The sequence below is a fragment of the Mobula hypostoma genome, chromosome 3 (assembly GCF_963921235.1).
Source record: "Mobula hypostoma chromosome 3, sMobHyp1.1, whole genome shotgun sequence".
Classification (NCBI taxonomy): Eukaryota; Metazoa; Chordata; class Chondrichthyes; order Myliobatiformes; family Myliobatidae; genus Mobula; species Mobula hypostoma.
Genome location: NC_086099.1, coordinates 121090629 through 121113993, shown reverse-complemented (window position 1 = coordinate 121113993; position 23365 = coordinate 121090629). Strand labels below are relative to the sequence as shown.

The 23365-nt window shown below is 40.0% G+C and overlaps 1 protein-coding gene across 1 annotated transcript in view; it reads right to left on the bottom strand.

Moving 5' to 3' along the window:
• The window catches only part of LOC134344228 (GTPase NRas), a 59422-nt gene that overhangs the window by 23889 nt on the left and 12168 nt on the right, over window positions 1–23365 (bottom strand). The window contains exons 2-4 of the mRNA XM_063043676.1: window positions 20619–20753; window positions 15368–15546; window positions 5566–5725 (exon numbers count right to left, since the gene is read on the bottom strand). Coding sequence (XP_062899746.1) covers window positions 5566–5725; window positions 15368–15546; window positions 20619–20729 — 450 coding nt within the window. The 5' untranslated portion in view covers window positions 20730–20753. The remainder of the gene's footprint in view (window positions 1–5565; window positions 5726–15367; window positions 15547–20618; window positions 20754–23365) is intronic.

The following is a 23365-nucleotide window of genomic DNA, read 5'->3' as shown; positions in this document are numbered from 1 at the left end:
ACGTACATGCATGCCCTCTGGTGCCCGTGCAAGGCTTTATGGTCATTGCAGTCTTTCTTAGGGTAAACATAACGTATTTGACTGCTACTCTTGTTCGTTGGCAACTCTACCCCCCCCACCCCAAGTCAGCCGGTCCGCAAGAATATTGTCAATATTAAACCAGTCCACAGAGCAAAAGAGGTTGGGGACCCCTACCCTAGGGCGTACACCTTTTGGTTCAGGTGACTTATCTACCTTCAGACCTTTCAGTTTCCCAAGAACCTTCTCTCTAGTTTTGTAAATTCATACACTTCACGACCGCTGGCACCTGGAACTTCCACCATACTACTCGTCTCTTCAACAGTGAAAACTGAGGCAAAATACTTACTCAGTTTGTCAGCCATTTCGTTGTCCCCCATTACTACCTCTTCAGCATTGTTTTACCAGCAGTCCAATATCCACTTTCACCTCTATTTTACATTTCATGTATCTGAAGAAACTTGTGGTATCCTCTTTAATATTATTAGCTAACTTACTTTCGCATTCCATCTTTACCTTCTTAATGACTTTTTTTAGTTGCCTTTTTGTTTTTAAAAGCTTCCGAATCCTCAAACTTCCCACTAATTTTTGCTCTATTATATGCCCTCTCTTTGGCTTTTATGTTGGCTTTGACTTCTCTTGTAGGTCATGGCTGTGTCATCTTTCATTCCTCTTTGGGATGTACATGTCCTGTGCCTTCTGAATTGCTTCCAGAAATTCCAGCTATTGCTGGTCTACTGTCATCCCCGCCAATGTTCTTTCCCAATCAACTCTGGCCAACTCCTCTCTCATGCCTCTGAAATTCCCTTTACTCTACTGTACAACTGATACAGTTCACTTTAGCCTCTCCTTCTCAAATTCTCGAAGGGTTCTTTTACCTTAAGCTCTCTAATCAATTCTGGTTCGCTGCACATGTAATCCAAAGTAGCTGATCCCCGAGTGGGCTCAACCACGAGTTGCTCCAAAAAGCCATTTTGTAGGCACCCTAGAAATTCCCCCTTCTGGAATCCAGCACTAACCTGATTTTCTTAATCTACCTGAATATTGAAGTCCCCCATGACTATTGTTACAGTGCCATTTGACATGACTTTTCTATCTCCCATTGTAATTTGTTGGCCACATCCTTACTAGTGTTTGGGAGCCTGTATACATCTCCCATCAGGGTCTTTTTACCCTTGCAGTTCTTTGGCTCTATCCACAATGATTCCACACCTTCCAACCCTATATCACCTCTTTCTAATGATTTGATTTCATTTTTTACCAACAGAGCAATGCCAACCATGCCACCAGCAACTTTGATGTGTGTTCCTTCTGCATTCCTGCCTGTCTTTGGATACAATGTGTATGCTTGGACATTAAGCTCTCAGTTACAATCTTCTTTCAGCCATAATTCAACATCATACCTGCCAATCTGCAACTGTACTGCAAGTTCATCTACCTTATTCCGTATAATGTGTGCATCCAATACAACACCTTCAGACCTGTATCCACCCTTTTCGATTTTATGCGCCTTTTATGCTGCAACTCATCTTGTTGCCTGCAATTTTGCCCTATCAACTGCCTGTCCTCACTACACATTGCGTCTGTTTGTAAACCAGCCACCTCATCTTCAGCAGTGTTGATACTTCTTGCATTGAAATAAACACAGTTCAGGACAGTAGTTGCACCATGCTCAACCCTTTGATTCCTGACTTTGTCTTAGGTCTTACCAACATCCGTCTCCATAACCTTCCTACTAACTGTTCTGACACTCTGGCTGTCATCCCCCTACAACTTTAGTTTAAAACCCACCATGCAGCACTAACAAACCTTCCCACTAGGATATTAGTACCCCTCCAGTTCGGGTGCAAACTGTCCCTTCTGTACAGGTCCCACCTTCTCTGGAAGAGTGCAATAATCCAAAAATCTAACACCCTCCCTCCTACGCCAACTCCTTAGCCACATATTAAACTGTATAATTTATATTTGTATAACTTCATAGTTCTGGCCTCACTAACATGTGGTATGGGTAGCAGTCTTGAGATCACAGCCCTGGAGGTCCTGCCCTTTGACTTAGCACCCAACTCCCTGAAATCCCTAAGCAGAAACTTGTTACTCATACTACCCATGTCATTACGCGGGCCATGACTTCTGGTTGTACATCCTCCCACTCTGCACTGGCTCCTTAATCCCTTTCCCCTTCCTGACCATCACCCAGTCTCCTGTGTTCTGCAGCTTGGGTGAAACTACCTCTCTACTTATCTATCCCCCTCCCAAGTTCATCCAGTTCCAGCTCCAACTCCTCAATAGAGATTGTTACAAACTGCAGCTGGATGCACTTCTCACAATTGTAGTTGTCAGGGACACTGGAGGTCTCCCTAACTTCTCACATCCTGCAAGAGGAGCATTCAGCTATCCTACCTGCCATCTCTACTGTCCTAGCTGAGGAGATATAAAGAAGCAAAGGGGGAAAAAAAAACTTAATCTTGAGCTTTCCTTCCCTTTGCTTTCTCTGACTGAAGAGCTAAAGCCTCAAAATCACTACTTTGACTGTCCATTCAGATGATGACCACTGTACTTGCCCCTGCCTTTCTCTAATTTGCTTTTGCTAATCAATCCCAAATGCTGATTGGCTGCTGGTCAAACTCTAGCTGTGGAGGCCCGCTGCTGTCTTTTGTACTTGGGCTGTGAACCTCATTGAAGCTCCCTCCTCTCAAAATGTCTGATGTCCAGATTGACCACTGGTCAAAGCTCTTTTTTGCTGTGGTAACCCGCTGATGCCTGTTTTACTCAGACAAAAGATCTGAGTGAAGTCCCCTCCTCTCAAAACTTCCGATATCCGGATTGGCCACTCGTCAAAGCTCTTTTTTTGCTGTAGTGAAAATACTTGACAATCTCTAACTGAGCTAGAAGATCATCAACCTTATTCTGTATACTGCGTGCCTTCCCACTACTCCCCCAGCCAACTTCTCAAGTTTCAAAACACACCTAGTTTATTAAATTTTTCATAACTGTAATTCTCCAGTCCATTAACTTGGAGTCCTAGTCATACAGCAAAACAGCACGACAAGCCCTTCGACCCAACCAGTCTATGCCAACCACTATGCCCACCCAGCTAGTCCCAATTTCTTGCATTTGGCCATTTACCTCCAAGCCCTGCGCCTCCATATACCGATCCAAGTGCTTTTTAAAATGATAATATTGTACCTGCCTCAAACACTTCCCCTGGTAGTTCATTCCATATACTCACCACCCTGTGTTGGCTGCCAGGTCTCTTTTAAGCCAGTGCCCTCTCACCCTAAAACTACGTACCTAGTTTTGGTCTTCCCTACCTTGGGGAAAAGACTGCTACCATCCTCTATGCCTCTCATTTTAAACATTTCTGAGGTTGCCTTTCATTCTCCTAAGCAAAAGACTTTGACATGTTTGTCCTAATATGCTTATTTCTCGGCATGCTTCTAGTGATTTACAGTGGATTTTGGTTAATTGGGACACATTGGGACCAATATATTATGGCCCAATAAAGCGGCTGCCCCTGTTAGCTGAAGTTTCATGGAAACAGTTCAATGTACATTTATTATCAAAGTATGTATACTGTATGAAGAAGGTGGTAAACACAAAACAAAGAATTGGAACAAGAAATCATTAAAAAAGGCCCACACAATAAAGATTAAACACCCAATGTGTGAAAAAAGAACAAATCATGCAAACAATAAAAGAGTAAACAAATAACACCCAGAAACTTAACTCTGAAAGTGACTCCACAGCCATACAGGCAGTTCAGCACTGAGCCGAGCGATGCCAGTCCAGGAGCCCGATGGCTACAGGACATCACAACCACAGAGGCAGTTTAGCACTGAGCCGAGCGATGCCGGTCCAGGAGTCCGATGGCTATAGGACATCACAACCACAGAGGCAGTTCAGCACTGAAGTGAGTGCTGATGGTTGTAGGCCACAGCTCAAGTCAGTTCAGTGCTGAAGTGCTTTGATCAAGTCATAGAACTAGGGGGGAAAAAGTAAATAAAACCATATAGAACATGAACTGCAGAGTCCCTGAAAGTGAGTCCATAGCTGCAGAGCCATTCAGGAACCTGATGGCTTCAGGGCAACAACTGCTCCCAAACTGGGGGGCGGGCATAGCATGATGGCACTGAACACCAGCTCATCTTCTGCTCTCATCCTTGACTTTAAGCTTACTCCAAGTAAGGGAGCCAACTATGAGTTCGACTTCCACCACCACACATCAATGCAGCTTACTCCCCCAGCAATGGCCACCCCAGCTGTACCCGCACTCTTGAGGGTCTATTTTGCTGAATCCCCCGGGGGAACGCCAAAAATGCCAGATCATTTAGCAGCTCAAAAGCGCATCTTAAAAGGGAAATCACAGGCTGCAATCAATTGCAGTTCAGAGTAAGTATATCTAGGAGATTATCTTGTAGTTTTTTTTGAGCTGTCTGCAACACGTTGCCTTTGGTTGCTATCTTGCCATAAAAGAGAAACTACAAACTGAGTAACAAATTATGTATTTAAGTGAAATACAGAACAAATTAGAATACCATCAATAGTATTATAAAACTGTATCAGTTCCTAATAGTTGCTGACAGAGGAATTAATCTCCTGTATGTTCCCTTGTTTTTTTGATTGACTGTAAATGAACCAAATCAGCATAGGCACCTAATGCAGATACTAGACTGCCTTCAAACAATGCATCTTCCAAATCTTCATTTTCACTTTACACTCAAGATGATTAATGACATCTTGAAATTCTTTGTAGTTCCTAACTTAAGTAGTGAAATCATTTCATTTTCACTTCCGGCCATATCTGACATCTCTAAGTCTGAATGCTTGAAACCAGAGTGAGCAAAACCGTTCTGAAATGTCTTGCAGCTCATTTCTCATCAACTATCAGTAATAAAAATCACTGCTTTTTGAACACAAAGTAACACAACTGACACCAGTTAAAAACTGTTTGCTCTAAGCAAGGTGTATTTAATGGTCACACAAGTGCATGTGACTGAGGCTAGTTGGAAACTGTTCAGCAACAGGCTCCTGACCCAATTAATTGGCATAGGGAATTAATGAAGGGAATGCCGGCTATTTTCCGAACTAGTTTTTGTTCTTTAAGTGTTGTCCCAAATAAGCAACTGCCCCGATTTAAGGTTGGCCCAATTAACTAGAATCCACCATAATTGTCTGTTACAATAATGACCGGATCTATAAACATCAATTTGGCTGTTTAATTAGTTTGATACCATTCTAGCATGATCTTTCTTCTGCTTTAATCCTTGTCTCAGTCAATAAAAAGATAGGTATCAAAACGCCTTAACCATCTCATCTATCCCATTATTTACTGAGAACAGGAGATTTCTACTTAGACTCCCAAAACTACTTTTGCATTCCCTCAAATTCATTATTTTATTTCCACTTGCCCACTTGCAAACAACAAACCCCTGTATTCTTGTCGTATTTCAATGCAACCTTAGTTAACAATGAAGCTCTGGTAGTCAGTGATTTGATTCACCCATGACCTAAGCACGAGCTTTTCCAACATTCTCCCACACAACTTACCTGTCTTGTTTTTGCTGAAGTTTCTATGAAAGGTATCCCATAACTCCTAGCCAGTTCCTGCGCTTGTTTTGTGTCCACAGTTCGGGAAGGTAAATCGCATTTGTTTCCCACCAAGACCATAGGGACATCTTCAGAATCCTTTACTCTTTTAATTTGTTCTCTAAATGAACAAAATAAATTAATTATATGTTCATGTTACAGAAATCAGTGTGAACATTTCAAAAGGTGTTAAGAAACAATTGCTATCCTTAGGTGAGCACAGTAAGAAACCAAAGATGCTTCAAAAGATGATGGAATCAATTTTGCTACGAGTTTACTGTATAAATGCTAGGCAACAAATAGTAAGATGGATGAACTGCACAATTTAGTACAAATAATTTAATGCTTTTTTGAATTCAATTGTCAAATACAATTAACTGGGTTCATTTTTCACATTTGGTTTTGAACTTCAATGGTTCATAGAATCATACATTCTAATTATCTGAATCATTAACACACTCTGAATCAGTTCCACTTAAACTAATAATTGAATGGTTTGTCCTTGTATAATAATTACAGCTGCCTTACCTAGGCAACCCTTAATAGTTATAGCAAATTAAAGAAAAACACACAAACAAATTAGACTCATCACAGCAGCCTGAGTTCATCCTCTCCTTACAATCAAGGCTGATTTGGTTGTAGTTCACTCATTAGCTAAAAGAATACAGCAAAGCAGATTAGTAGAAGGGAAGAAAGTGAAAGATCTGTGTAACTGATGGAAGTAGAAATGTTTCACTGTGCAATGCCAAAACAGCTGAAGGACAAATATCAAGGAGAGTGCAAGAAAGGAAAAGGCACACAGGTAAAAGCAGTGCCCACTGCCTAAAATTTCCAAATATGCAACGGTGTAAATGGAAAGATTAAATCATTGAATTGGGTCATCTTTATTTTGGCTGTGGTCATATAGGGCCATACTAGCTGAGGTAATACAGATGAGATGAGCACTATCCAATGTTAAGGACATCAATAGAGAAAGCAGGTCTGGAGCATATTTCATTATTCAAAAATGTGGCTCACACCTAGAGGTCAATTTCTTTTAGACCAACAATATAATAAAAATTTAATACTTTAAAAATCCATGTGTTTTATATAATGATCCAACTGACAGTATATCTTCTATTAGCACCCACGTCTTCTGCTTTAAGAATAGGGTTTAAAAAAATGTGAATTGCTGATTCATCACATACTTTGTGAACACACAAGAACATCAAGTGACGTGATAGGGCAAGTTGGTTGGAAAAGAAACCTTGACTGGTAAAATGACAGATGAGAAGAAATGACTCAGAATGAGCAAGTGTTATTTGTAATCACTACAAAATTAATTCCAAAATATTGTAGAAACCCAAAGTTAATGTATTACTTGTTTTTTTTAAACAAAACTAATTTTCCCAAATAATAACTAACCTAAATGAACCAAAACAAAAGACCTCTTTGTAATTCAGCATTAACTTAATTTTCTGTTATTCTCCTAATTTTAACAATTTTAATTTTGAGTAAAATAAATGATTGAGCATACATAACACTCTGAAAAAACTCCATTCACAAACAAGTGAACATACCACTTGCCCTGAGTAATTTTTGCCTATCACAAGCTATCTCAGTATCATTTTTTGTTTCGTACCATACTCTGTACCTTATTTACTAACCAAGTGAATGATTTTCACATTGTCACTTCAGCCACTGACGTAACTTGCCGACATGTTTTTTTAGCCTCTGCCCTTACACCACCTCATTTTCTCATCAGTAACTTGAATACATCACATTCATTCGGTCATTAGAGTGTACCCGAAGCCTAGCACTAATTACCTAATTAAATAAATTCCTGATAACTTGCAAATGACTCTTCAATCTGTACTAACATGAGAAAATCTGCAGATGCCCCCTTTACCATTCCCATTTCCTTCTCTCACCCTATTTCTTTACCTGCCCATCACCTCCCTCTGGTGCTCCTCCCCCTTCCCTTTCTTTCATGATCTTCTACCCTCTCCCATCAATTTTTTCTTCTCCAACTCTTTCACCAATCTACTTTTCAGCTCTTTACTTCAACCCTCCCCCTTCCCGGTTTCACCCATCACCTACCACCTTGTACTTCTTCCTCCCCTCCTTCCACACTCTTGCTCTGACTTCTCACCTTTTTTTCCTAGTCCTGATGAAGGATCTCGGCCCAAAATGTCGACCATATAACAATTACAGCACAGAAACAGGCCATCTCAGCCCTTCTAGTCTGTGCCGAATGCTTACTCTCACCTAGTCCCATCTACCTGCACTCAGCCCATAACCCTCCATTCCTTTCCTGTCCATATACCTACCCAATTTTTTTTTTAAAATACCTCTATCACTTCTACTGGAAGCTCGTTCCACACAGCTACGACTCTGAGTAAAGAAGTTCCCCCTCGTGTTACCCCTAAACTTTTGCCCCTTAACTCTCAACTCATGTCCTCTTGTTTGAATCTCTCCCACTCTCAATGAAAAAAGCCTATCCACATCAACTCTATCTTTCCCCTCATAATTTTAAATATCTCTATCAAGTCCCCCCTCAACCTTCTACACTCCAAAGAATAAAGACCTAACTTGTTCAACCTTTCTCTGTAACTTAGGTGCTGAAACCCAGGTAACATTCTAGTACATCTTATCTGTACTCCCTCTATTTTGTTGACATCTTTCCTATAATTCGGTGACCAGAACAGTACACAATACTCCAAATTTGGCCTTACCAATGCCTTGTACAATTTTAACATTACATCCCAACTCCTATACTCAATGCTCTGATTTATAAAGGCCAGCATACCAAAAGCTTTCTTCACCACCCTATCCACATGAGATTCCACCTTCAGGGAACTATGCACCATTATTCCTAGATCCCTCTGCTCTACTGCATTCCTCAATGCCCTACCATTTACCATGTATGTCCTATTTTGATTAGTTCTACCAAAATGTAGCACCTCACACTTATCAGCATTAAACTCCATCTGCCATCTTTCAGCCCACTCTTCTAACTGGCCTAAATCTCTCTGCAAGCTTTGAAAACCTAATTCATTACCCACAACGCCGCCTATCTTAGTATTATCTGCACACTTACTAATCCAATTTACCACCCCATCATCCAGATCCCTGAGGCACCCCACTACTCACCGGCCTCCAACCTGACAAACAGTTATCCACCACTACTCTTTGGCATCTCCCATCCAGCCACTGTTGAATCCATTTTACTACTTCAATATTAATACCTAACCATTGAACCTTTCTAACTAACCTTCCATGTGGAACCTTGTCAAAGGCCTTACTGAAGTCCACACAGACAACATCCACTACTTTACCCTCGTCAATTTTCCTAATAACCTCTTCAAAAAATTCAATAAGATTTGTCAAACATGACCTTCCACACACTAATCCATGTTGACTGTTTCTAATCAGACCCTGTCTATCCAGGTACCATCTCTAAGAATACTTTCCATTAATTTACCCACCACTGACGTCAAACTTACAGGCCGATAATTGCTAGGTTTACTCTTAGAACCCTTTTTAAACAATGGAACCACGTGAGCAGTACGCCAATCCTCCGGCACCATTCCTGTTTCTAATGACATTTGAAATATTTCTGTCAGAGCCCCTGCTATTTCTACACTAACTTCCCTCAAGGTCCTAGGGAATATCCTGTCAGGACCTGGAGACTGATCCACTTTTATATTCCTTAAAAGTGCCAGTACTTTCTCTTCTTTAATCATCATAGTCTCCATAACTACCCTGCTTGTTTCCCTTACCTTACACAATTCAATATCCTTCTCCTTAGTGAATAGTGAAGAAAAGAAATTGTTTAAAGTCTCCCCCATCTTTTTTGGCTCCACACATAGCTGTCCACTCTGATCCTCTAAGGGACCGATTTTATCCCTCACTATCCTTTTGCTATTAATATAACTGTAGAAACCGCTTGGATTTATTTTCACCTTACTTGCCAAAGCAACTTCATATCTTCTTTTAACTTTTCTAATTTCTTTCCTAAGATTCTTTTAACATTCTTTATATTCCTCGAGCACCTCATTTACTCCAAGCTGCCTATATTTATTGTAGATCTCTCCCTTTTTCTGAACCAAGTTTCCAATATCCCTTGAAAACCATGGCTCTCTCAAACTTTTAACCTTTCCTTTCAACTTAACAGGAACATAAAGATTCTGTACCCTCAAAATTTCACCTTTAAATAACCTCCATTTCTCTATTACATCCTTCCCATTAAACAATTTGTCCCAATCCACTCCTTCTAAATCCTTTTGCATCTCCTCAAAGTTAGCCTTTCTCCAATCAAAATCTTGACCCTGGGTCCAGTCCTATCCTTCTCCATAATTATATTGAAACTAATAGCATTGTGATCACTGGACCCTAAGTGCTCCCCAACACATACCTCCGTCACCTGACCTATCTCATTCCCTAACAGGAGATCTAACACTGCCCCTTCTCTAGCTGGTACTTCTATGTATTGCTGCAAAAAAAACTACCCTGTACACATTTTACAAACTCCAAACCATCCAGCCCTTTTACAGAATGGGCTTCCCAGTCTATGTGTGGAAAATTAAAATCTCCCACAATCACAACCTTGGGCTTACTACAAATATCTGCTATCTCCTTACAAATTTTCTCCTCCAATTCTCGCTCCCCATTAGGTGGTCTAGAATACACCCCTATAAGCGTTACTACACCTTTCCCATTACTCAATTCCACCCAAATAGCCTCCCTAGACAAGCCCTCTAATCTATCCTGCCAAAGCACTGCTGTAATATTTTCTCTGACAAGCAATGCAACACCTCTCCCTCTTGCCCCTCCCATTCTATCACACTTGAAGCAACAAAATCCAGGAATATTTAGTTGCCAATCACACCCCTCCTGCAACCATGTTTCACTAATAGCTACAACATCATACTTCTAGGTGTCAATCCATGCTCTAAGCTCATCCAGCTTTCTTACAATGCTCCTAGCATTAAAATAGATGCATTTAAGAAACTCTCCACCTCTTACTCTCTGTTTATCCCTAATGGTGCAAACAACTTTATTATCTTTTTCTTCCTTCTCTCCTACACCTTCGGTCTGAGCGCTCCCCTTCTCTGTCACCTGCCTATCCTCCCTCACACACTGTCTACTAGCTTTCTCTATTTGTGAACTCACCTCCTCTCTCCTGGTCTCTTCAATTTGATTCCCACCCCCCCAACCATTCTAGTTTAAAGTCTCCCCAGTAGCCTTCGCAAATCTCCCTGCCATCTCCTTCTGCCTTAGGCCACGAACTTATCAATCACCTCTGATAAGTTATTAACTTCAAACTTTCTGCATAATCACTCAAAGAGCTGAATGGCATTTGCATGTAACGAGAGCCGTATAATTCATTTCCTTCTACCTTAGGCCACAAACTTATTAATCACCCCTGCTGTGGACACTTTCTGAAGGTCCAAGATCCGTATTCTCCACGACAGCTGGACAAAGTGCATAAATGTAGGAGGGGGTGATGTTGAAAAATAACTGTGCTAGGTTTTCTAAAATTGACTCCTTCCACCTTAGGCCACAAACTTATCAATCGCCCCCCACCCCGTATATTAAAATGCCATTATCATCCTCTCAACTAGATTCATGTATCACCTACCAGCTCTTGATCACCCATCCCATAACCTTTTTATATTGGCTCTTTCTTTCCAGTCCCAAAGAAAGTCTCAACTTGAAATGTCAATTTTTCTTCATAGATGCTGCTTAACCCGCTGAACAGAAGGGATTCTGTAGATGTAAAAAATCTAGAGCAACATACAAAAATGTTGGAGGAACTCAACAAGTTAGGCAGACCTGTTTATTCAATTTCATAGATGCTGCTTGCCCAGCTGAATTCCTTCAGCATTGTGTGTTGCTGCAAGAGAATACCATTAAATCTGTTCAAAATAATTTCCCTTTCATGTTTTTTCACCCCTTAATAACAGGTTCCAGCAATTTCTGTTCAGGGCTCCCTGGGCCATGCTTTCTCATTTCCAATTTTCCTCCTTTCCAAAGTGTAGTGTTTGATTTATTATTTTCTAATCCAACTCCTGGTTAATTGCCATCAAGCTCAATCAAACAAATCTTTCATCTTCATGTATATTTTAACAAACCTGTTTCATCAAGTAAGTGTATATACACTGCTCCATTTAAAATTTAGTCATCAAGCCCAGTTTTGTCCTCTAGTAAGTTGTTCATCAAGAAACTAAACACTGTGCTATTCTTGCATTGATTCGAAAAGTCTAACTTAACAAGTAACTGTCACTTTCTTTGCAAACCAGAATGAATTTGCTGTAACATCACACTGGGCATCAAACCCAACTCGGCAACATTGTAAATTTCTTCCAACAATCTTCTGGAGGATCTCTGGGGTCGAGATTGCGAGGAAAGGAATTGTTAATGTTTTGGGTTGAAGCAAAGCATCAGAAGTCAAATTGTTTGTTGCTCTTGATGCTAGCATCCGTGGTCTCTTGTGCCTCCATGATTTTTTTTCATTTTATTCTGGTTTCAGTCAAAATTTACTGTATGCATATTGCAATTATACTAACTTAATGTGCCGTTTATTTAACAATTTACTGCTATTCCCCACATATTGATTACGAAATCAAATTTAACAATAGATTTATCCTTATATGCTACACCTGCCCATTCACCTACTTGCTCATTCAGGGCCCCAAACATTCCTTCCAAGTGAGGCAATACTTCACCTGTGAATTTGTTGGGGTCACCTATTGTACCCTGATGCGGGCTCCTCACATTGGTAAGATCCAATATAAATTGGAGAACTGCTCTGTCGAGCACCAGCACTCCATCTGTCAAAAGCAGAATTTCCTGGTGGCTAGCCTCCAACCTGATGGCATAAGCATCGATTTCTCCTTCCAATGACCTTTCTTCCCCCCCCACCTCTGGTATTTCCCACTTTGGCTTCTCGTCGACTGCGCCTCTTCCTATAGATGCTGCCTGGCCTGCTGCGTTCACCAGCAACTTTGATGTGTGTTGCTTCACCTCCCCCTGCTGCTTCTCCTCTTCCCTTTCTCCCTTGATCCCCTGATGCCCCTCCTTCTCCCCTTTCTCCTGTGGTTCACTCTCCTCTCCTATCATATTTCTTCTTCTCCAGTGCCTTATCTTTCCCATGCACCAGGCTTCACCTATCACATTCTAGATTGTCCTCCTTACCCCACTTTTTTATTCTGGCAACTTCCCCTTTCCTTTCCAGTCCTGATGAAGGGTCTCAGCCCAGAGTGTTGTCTGTTTATTCATTTCCATAGATGCTGCACGATCTGCTGAGTTCCTCCAGCATTTTGTGTGTGTTGCTCTGGATTTCCAGCATCTGCAGAACCTCTTGTGCCGATTACCAAACCAGAGTTAACAATTCATTATTTTTATCCATCTGTATACTAACTACCAAGCACACGTTAACAAATTGTAACACGTGCACTGGAGGTTATTAAGCTCAATTTAGATATGGATGCGATGGGAGACGAGGACCTCGAAACAGTAGCTCTCACTAAGGAGGCAGTGCTCAGCAAACGTGTAGCCCTGAAGATAGACAGGTCCCCTGGTCCTGATGGAATGCATCCCAAGGTACTGAAAGAAATGGTAGAGGTTATAATAGAGGCTTTGGTGATCATTTACCAAAATCCTCTGAACTAGCTAGATTCTGACTTTCCTATGGAAACCATTATTGACTGAAGTCTCCTGAGCTCTGGAATAATCCTGACCCAAAACTTAAGTTTATAAAGCCATATTTCTCAATATTTTTAGTTGCATGTTTTCTTTGTTCCAGGAAATTGTCAATCATGAAACTGAGAGTGAAGTATGGAAAACTATATTATCAGAAGTAAAGTTTTTACATGCGAACACTTCTGCAGTATTAAAGGTAAGTTTGTAAAGTAAACAGAAGATGTTAATGACGTTGATATTTATATGGCTTTCATTGTTTTTTAAGTACCCATACACTAATCACACCACTAGCATGAACCATATTCACAATGCTAATGAAAATGCTCTAGAATGTTGTTATTTATTGCTTGGGAAATTAAATATCAAAGACGGAGATTGAAACACCCTATTCCGAGTGTGCAGAGGGACTTGGGAGTGCTCATGCATAATTGCAAAAGGTTGGTTTGCAGGTGCAGCAGGCAATCAAGAAAGCAAATGGATGTTGGCCTTCATTGCTGGAGGGATTGAAGTTAAGTGCAGGGAGGTTATGCTACAACGGTACAAGGTACTGGTGAGGTCGCATCTGGAGTACTGTGTGCAGTTCTGGTCTCCATACTTGAGGAAGGATATTTTGGCTTTGGACGCATTGCAGAGGAGGTTCACCAGGTTTGTTCCAGAGATGAGGGGGTTAGACTATGAGGAGAGATTGAGTCGTCTGGGACTGTACTGGCTGGAATTCAGAAGTATGAGAAGAGATCTTATAGAAACATATAAAAATATGAAAGGGATGGATAAGATAGAGGCAGGAAAGTTGTTTCCACTGGTAGGTGAGACTAGAACTAGGGTACATGGCCTCAAGATTCGGGGAAGTAAATTTAGGACGGAGATGAGGATAAACTGCTTTTCCCAGAGAGTGGTGAATCTGTGAAATTCTTTGCCCAATGATGCAATAAATTTATTTAAGACAAGGTTGGGTAGATTTTTGCATTGTAGCAGATTTAAGTGTTACGGGGAAAAGGCAGGTAGGCGGAGATGAGTCCATGGTCAGATCAGCCATGAATGGTGGAATGAGCTCGACGGGCTGGATGGCCTACTGCTGCTCCTATTTCTTGTATTCCAAAGAGAACATTTTGGAAGTTCACAACAACTACCATCTTTTCACTCTTTTTAGAAAAGGCAGCCATTCAGGATCCACGTTGATAGATTTCTAGCCACGTTCACTTTTCTAGCACCATTTCTTTACAATGGTTCTTTAAATTTCTATTAGCCCATAACATCCTTACTATTTCTAATATGATTAAGGCCGATGTGCTCACTTACATTGTTTCCTTAATATTCGTTTCCCTGATCTGAATTATTTTCTTATTTGCTTTCTGTACAGTTCAAGTAGCTCTTACATTTTTTCCTCACATCAATTTTTGGTCCTCTTTCAACTATATTCCAATTATCACAAATCCATTTTTTCCTGTAATCTAACACTTAATCCTTTCATAAAAGATTTTTCCCCCAAGGTATTCTTATTTGACAACATTAGGGAGCTTTGCTGATAATTACAGATCACAGATCAGTGCAGCACAGCAACAGGCATTTTGACCCAAACTGCTGAACTAATGAAATTAGTTGCCCACTGAACTAACCCTTTCTGCCTACATTACGAAACATTTTCTATCATCTGATATATTTTTAAACTAAATTTCCCAATTTACCATAGACAATTTGGCCATTACGCTTCTATAGTTATGTTTAGTACTCTATAGCTGTAGTCTTCAGTATACCACTCTTAAAATAAAATTCAACATCCACTAAGTACAGAAGTTGATATAGAAAGTCTTTTTTTCTTGCTGCTTCCAAAACAGGTTTTTAAAGTTCTGAAGTTTATATCAGTTATTTCTACAGGAATTACTCATCTGCCAAAATATCTCCTTAGATTTAGACTCAAAATGAAATTTGAACAATATCCTGGCTAGTTTATAAGGAGAGGCAGATTTTCATAAGCATTTATCGCCAGTATGAGAATTTAATGGCAGCCAGTGATCTAAAAGTTAAAATTACTTTTAACCTTCTCAAAAGCAGACTGCAGAATGATTATTCCACCCACCTGTACAAGTGAACATCTGCAAATGATTTATGATTGTTTATAGCAAAGACACAGAGAAATCCTTCGCCTGTCCTCATGTACTGATCCCTCATAGCACTGTACTCTTCTTGACCTGCTGTGTCCAGAATGTCCAACAAACATGTTTCACCATCAATCACTACCTGTTTCCTATAGGAGTCCTGAAGAGAAAAACAGGATGAATTTATTTTAAATTATATTTCAGCAATCATTTACACAATAATACCCATGAATTGAGAATTGAAAATTGTACACATTTCAACCGATTATACACATTTCCCCTAGGCTTGTAGAAATGTTTGAACCCACAAGCACACTGGAAGGTTAGTATAAAGACAGACGAGCACAAAAATACAGGATGAAATTCTCCAGTCCAGCATTCTGTAGTCAGTATGTTTTGAATCACTGGTACAGATCTACACTAATTAGCTAGAATCTATAACTAATCTGCAGCTAATTACTGTACCAATGGAACTTTTGCAACCTCAGCTGACGTTTCCAATTTACAGAAACTTCATGCTTAAGCCAGTTCTCTTATTATTTACATGGCTCAGGGAGTGTCTGTACTTTAAAAAAAACAGTACTCCTGCTCAGGGAAAAATGATCAGGGGAAATATCTGTGGTCCAGCACCAGTCAAATCCCAAGGATGCCAGACTAGGGAGTTTCGACCAGCATCATTCCTAAAATTCTGTTCTGTAGTCATAGTACCAAGCAATTACAATGACAGGCAAATAAAAAGGGACTAATTTCAATTTCAAGTTTATTGTCACTCAACCGTCTACAAGTATTCCAGAAACAATAAAATACATTCCAGAATATTTACATTTAGAGAAGACTGACATTTAGATTATTTCTGAGCGTGCAAAAGCTGCAAGAAAAATGTGAAAATGCACTCTAAAAGGCAAGTGTCTACAAAGAGTTAATGGGAATTGGAAGAAAAATGTGAAAATCTGAAATAAGAACAGGAATTGCCAGAAAAACTCAGCAGGTCAGGAAGCATCCGTAGAAAGATAAACCAAGTACTGATAAACCTGTTGAATGTGTAGGACATTTGGTGTTTTTTCACTACCAAAAATTGATGATAGTAAGTCATCCAAAATGAAGGGAAAAGAATGGAGACTTGGTAGATCAAACAAAAAGGTGACAGAAATAGTTAATGTTTTGGGTATTTTAAAGGCCTAGCAACCATAATTTCGTCTCCTAGAAACCATAATCTAATTATAAAGTTAACTGGCACTTAGGGAAGCTCATGTAATGAAGAGAGTCTGAATGAATTTCTAAAACCAAACTATGTTTAACTAATTGATTTAACTTCTTGATAACCCACAGAGAAACTGCTGAAGGGAATGCAGAAGATGTCACCAATGCAGATTTTCAAAGGACATTTGATGAAACTCCAACCTGAAGAATAGCTAGCAAAAAAGGGGACATAGCCTCAAGATTCAGGGAAAAAAGGGGACATAGCCTCAAGATTCAGGTGAGTAGACTTAGGACAGAGATGAGGAGGAATTGCTTTTCCCAGAGAGTGGTGAATCTGTGGAATTCTCTGCCCAAAGAAGCAGTGGAGGCTACATCAATAAATATATTTAAGATAAGGTTGGATAAATTTTTGCATAGTAGGGGAATTGAGGGTTCTGGGGGAAAAGGGAGGTTGGTGGAGATGAGACCACGGCCAGATCAACCATGATCTCATTGAATGGCAGAGCAGGCTCAACGGGCCAGATGGCCTACTCCTGCTCCCCTTTCTTATGTTCTTATGTTATGTAAATTGAGGGCAATGGAATAAACAGCATGAATAAGAAATTGATTTGGAGATGGCGTTGCACTTTGGGAGGACAAATCAGGGTAGGACTTACACAATGAAAGGCAGGGCACTGAGGGGTACATAGAACAAAGGGATTTCGGAATACAGATCCATAATTCTTTGAAAGTAGTTATGGTCATAAAGAGATCCTAATTCAAAGTACAGAATACAAGAGTTGGAATGTTATGTGAAACTTGTACAAGACATTGGTGAGACCTAATTTAGAGTATTGTGTGCAGTTCTGGTGACCTACCTAGAGGAAAGATATCAACAGGATTGAAATAGTGCAGAGAATATTTACAACGATGTTGCCAGAACTTGAGATCCTGAGTTATAGAGGAAGGTTGAATAGGTTAGGATTTTTATTCCCCGAAGTGTTGGGAGAATGAGGGGAGACTTGATAGAAGTACACAAAATTATGAGTAGGGTAAATGCAAGCAGACATTTTCCATAGCGGTTGGGTGAGATTACAACTAGAGGTTATAGGTTAAGGGTGAAAGGTGAAATGTTAAGGGAAAGATCATTTCTTAGAGAATGGTGAGAGTATGGTACAAGCTGCCACTAGAAGTGGTGGATGCAGGTTCAATTTCAACATTTAAGAGAAACAAGGGATGGGAGGAGTGTGGAAGTCTACGCTCCAGGTGCAGATGGATGGGACTAAGCAGAATAGTTCAGCATTGGACCAGATGGGCCCAAGGGCATGTTTCTGTGCTGCAATGCTCTATAATCAATGACTCAAAGAAAGTGGGTATTATCAGACTGGACAATGGTAGAGTTCCCCAGGTTAGGTGCTGGGACCACTACTCGTATATATTAACTTAGATATTGATATTAATATAATTAAAACATGGTATGAAAGGCAAAAATTTCAAAACCTGCAGGTGATGTAAAAATATAGTAGACCAAATAAAAGTGAGGACAATGACAACACACTTAAGAGGACATACAGTACATGCTAGCAGAATAAGCAGGCAAGTGACAAATGAAATTTAATACAGAATAGCGTAAAATTAAACATTTAGATCGAAAGATTGAGTAGGAAAAACAACTGAAATTTTTTTCACTCTCTCCAAAGGGTGTGCAGGAAGAAAAGGACCTGGAATATTTGCATGCAACATTTGAAAGTGACAGAACATCTTGAGAGTGTGTTTAGTGAAGCATTTGGAATCTTAAGACTTGTGAACAGACTTACTGAATACAACAGCAGAGGAATTTTGCTGATTCTCATAGGCCACAATCTATAATTTTTGCCATTTAAAGCCACCACACTTCTGGAAGAAGGTCTTATAGAAAATGTAATAAAATTTAATAATATGGTAAAATAGGAATGATTTTGGTTGAAAGATTAGACTACAGAAGATCATTTGTTCTCCTTGTAGCAAAGGAAGTAGATAGGAGTTTTGATACAGATCTGTTGTGTTTAAATAGGATTGAGGGAAGCTGTTCATGTTAAAGACAGTTAAAATGCCAGTGGACATGGATGAAAAGCAATGGAAAGAGAGGTGGGAGAAAATGCAAAAAAACTATCAAATAGAATAGCTACTATCTAGAACTGCCTATTTGCAGTGCTGGTAGAAACATCTAATCAGGGCTTTCATAAAAAAACAAGAACCTTGAAGGAAAATAATCTCAAGGTTACAGAAAAAGAATAGGATATTGAACTGACTGATATGCTCTATAAAAGCCAGTGTAAACTCAGTGTAGTGAATGGTCATCAATTGAGTCACAATTCATTAATTCTAAATGTGCTTCGCTGCACTTTTTCAATGCTTTCTTTCTACTTCAGACTTCAAGTACACAGGAGTATTTTCCTTCTGCATTAGTTATCGGCTCTAGATGATTTTTATTTCACTTTTGAAAAAGCACCAATTGTTCCAGAGTTCTTTCAAAACAGAAATTATACCATATACTGGAGAACAGCGAATATTAACTGTCTAAAGGGGAAAGTATAAAGAGGTGGAATATACTGGCCAATTAGTACTTTCTATCATCCTAGATCAGTAACAAAAAATCTATAGAATACTTCTTTATGAGACAAGCAAACATTTAGAAAATTCATGGATTAGTGAAAGCCAGGCTACATTTGTCAATGTTGTCATCCTTTAAGGAATTATCGAGCATACAGGAAAAGTTAATTCAGTTAGAATATGACATGTGAACATTAGTGCCCATTGTGACAGAATGCCAGCTGCAGCTCAATAAAACTGGTTAAGTCAGAGTATTACTGATTTAAATCCAATTCCAAAGATTTGAGCACTACATCTAGACTTGGAGCAGTATCAAATAGGGAGAAATGCCACTGTTTTGATAAGACACCAAACTGAAGCTCAAAATTAAACGGCATGACATCATTCCAAGAGCATGGCAGTTACTACTGATATCCAATTTAAGATGGTGCTGGTGAAACACAGAGACACCTTACCGGTAGCAAACAAAACTACTAACTACTCTACTACTCACACTTTTTCTGGTAAACGATTACTGCAATTAATGGTCTGTAATTTCCCTTTTAGCGTTGAGCTTTTGAACCACTTGTACAACCTGGCACCTTTGCAGTGTGAACAGAAGTCTCGATGGTGCAGGGTGGTTGTGGTGTGTCTGGGCTGAATCAAGATGGCAGGGCCCAGACCCAGGCCCACGAGCAGGAAATCAGCCAGCATTTGGCCATTGCTGGAACAGACTTGGAGCCAATTCCAAATGGGGGCAAGGTAGAGTCAAGGCAGCGGGGGCTGGGCCCAAGAGTGAGGAACAACTTGACGTTGGCTGATATAAGCATCAGGCCAGATTGAAAAGGTTAGGATATCGAGGCCAGAAGCAAAGCACAGAGCAGTGCAGCTCGGTGAGGTTTACTAGTCTCTGTTGAACTGAGGCTGTGGCCTGCAGCTAACAGACACCCGGACTGGCTTTGTGGCTGTGAACTCACTTTCATGAGCTTTAGTTCTGAATGTTACTTGCTTACATTTTATTGTTTGCACGATTTGTTCTTTTGCTTTTCCACATGGGTGTTTTTTTTTAAAAAATGGGCTCTATCAGGTTTCTTTGTTTTGTGGCTGTCTTTAAGGAGATGAATCTCAAGGTTGTATATAGTATACATACTTTGATCATAAATGTAACTTGAACTTTGATCCAGACCAGTCTGTAATCCTTTAATATTAAAAACATCTGATCTGTGTGATTTGCAATGTAGAAATGCCAAGTGATTTTGACATTTCAACAGTGCTACACTTCTGAAGCACTTAATTGGCTGGAAAGCACGTTAAGCTGTTTCATATATCAATAACAGGAAGTATTTTGGAAAAGTTCAATGTCAATTCCAGATTCATTTTTCTGACTGCAGGAAAGAAAACCACATTAGTTCAAACACAAACTCCAATAAAAATCTGTCAAATTTACTTTAAGAACCTATCCATTGGTCTGTGCCCACTTACCTCTATTGTTGGATCATATTCATCCACAAAGTGGTTCTGAATCAATTGGATAGTTAAGGCACTCTTTCCCACACCTCCAGCTCCAACCACTACAAGTTTGTATTCCGTCATTTCCTGGTTCCCTTTGCAGCTAATCTGGAAATCATGAAAGGTGGAAATATCAGTCAGATTTGTCAATACAAAATTCAAAGGTGGTACTGGTGAACTTGTTGCACTTGAAAAGCAATTATAAATTTCTATCCTAAACTTGAATGTAACCTGGAGCAATATGCAGTGTCAAAGCCGTTAATGCAGGTAACAGTGCTGAGAGAAATTTATGCAGCAGTAGGTTATTAAACTCTGCCTGCCCAAGAATTACTTTGTGCATCTTGCATAATCAAATTATGCTATGAACAGTTACATTTTTACAAAATAATGCACTACTCTATTGAGATGCTGCCTTTTCAATGCGAGGGATGACACAGATCCCACAGTATTACGTTGATCAATCGGGAAGTTATCCTATGTCTTGATTAATATTTATCCCTTAATTGACATAATTACAAAAAAATTGTTACTGTTTGAGGGAGTTTGTTGTGCAAAGATTGGCTGGCATGCTTCCTACATTACAACACCAGCTAAATTTCTAAAACACAAACAGCATTTCTACATGAATGCAAGTTTCTTCTGGCTGTTTTAATACTACTGACACAAGACTAAGAAAACTGAGGCCAAACAACTTCGGTATTTATCCTGATACTGTAATTCACCCACATTGCTATATGGACAAAAAAAATGAGTAGCTAACATAGTAAGAATGTTCCCAGTATAACTTTCATGGTTGGTTTAAGGCATAGCAGAAAGAAAAGTCAATTGCAAAAAAATCCAACCATATGCTTGCCCTTTACAAATTTCACATCAGTTGTAGGGAAATTGCTGGAGAAAATTCTCAGGGATAAGATATATGAGCATTTGGAAGATCGTGGCCTAATTAGGGAGAACCAGCATAGCTTTGTGCATGGCAGATCGTGTCTTACCAACTTGATTGAGTTTTTTGACAAGGGAGCGAGAGAGCGAGAGATTGATAAGGGTAGGGCAATGGATGCTTTCCATGGGCTTTAGTAAGTCCCTCATGGAAGGCTAATCCAGAAGATTAAGATGCATGGTGTCCACTGCGAAATGGCTGTTGGATTCAGAAAAGGCTAGTGCAAAGACAGAACGTAGTGGTTGAAGGGCCTTACTCGAGCTGAAGGTTTGTATTTAGTGTTGTTCTGCAAGGACCACTGCTGTTTGTGATGTATATAAATGACCTGGAAAATGCAGATGGGTGGGTTAGTAAGTTTATGGATGAGACCAAGATTGCTGGAGTTGTGGATAGTGTAGAAGACTGGCAAAGAATACAGCGCGATATACACAAAATGTTGGAGGAACTCAGGCCCGGAAGTGTCTATGGAAAAAAGCACAGTCGATGTTTCGGGCCAAAACCCCTTCAGCAGGATCCTTTAGTTTTTCCATAGATGCTACCTGGCCTGATGAGTTCCTCCAGCATTTTGCATGTGTTGCTTGGATTTCCAGCATCTGCAGATTTTCTCTTGGCACCATGATATAGATCAGTTGCCGATATGGGCAGAGAAATGGCAGATGAAGTTTAACTCAGATAAATGTGAGGCATTGCGCCTTGGTGGGGCAAATGCAAGGAGACAGTACATGGGTTAACAGCAAGATCCTTAATGTTGTTGAGGAGAGAGAACTTGAAAGTGGCTACACAGGTTGATAAGGTGGTTCAGAAGGCTTATGGAATGCTTGGTTTTATTAGTTGAGGCACTGAGTTCAAAAGTCAAGAGGTTATGTTGCAACTTTATAAAATTCTAGTTAGGCCATATCTGGACTATTGCATACAGTTTTGTTCAATGCCGCCCCCCCCCCCCGCCCCCATAGGAAGGATATTGAGGCTTTGGAGAGGGTGCAGAAGAGGTTTACCAGGAAGCTGCCTGGTTTAAGGACACGTGCCATCATGAGAGGCCACATAAACTTATTTTTCTCTGGAGCATGAGAGGCTGAGGAGAGATCTGATTATGAGATTATGTGAGGCACAGACAGAGTGGACAAGGTGCATCTGTTTCACTGGATTGAAATGTCTAATACCAGAGGGCTTGCATCTAATGTGAGAGGGGGATAGGTTCAAGGGAGATATGAGGGGTAAATTCTTTTTTACTCAGAGAGTCATGGATGCCTGAAATGCACTGCCTGTTGTGGTGGTAGAGGTAAATGCATTAGAGGCTTTTAAGAGACATTTGGACAGGCACATGGATACAAGAAAGATGGAGGGATATGGACATGATGTAGGTAGAAGAGATTAGTGTTTGGCTGGTTTGGCACAGCATTGCGGGCCGAATGGCCTGTTCCTGTGCCGTACTGCTCTGTGTTCTATGCGTACATATTTACGTCAGGGACTCTGTAGGTGGTACAATGAATGAAAACCAGAAGATTATCATGTCTAATGTTATCATAAGTTAATTTATTTAATAGTGATCAGGAACTCACACACATTTTAGTTACTTTACCAAAACAAATTGCAGAGAGACCTGTGGATTATTGTATATGGGGGGGGAGGGGGGGGATGGATGAGCTAGGAATAACACTTAAGACATGCGTAAATCAGTACAAATTTGTTGCTATGATAAAAATGAACCAAAATCAGGATTAAACAAATGGCCATGTGATTTTATTAATTATTTTGCCACAAGTTCAACAATATTACTGTGCTT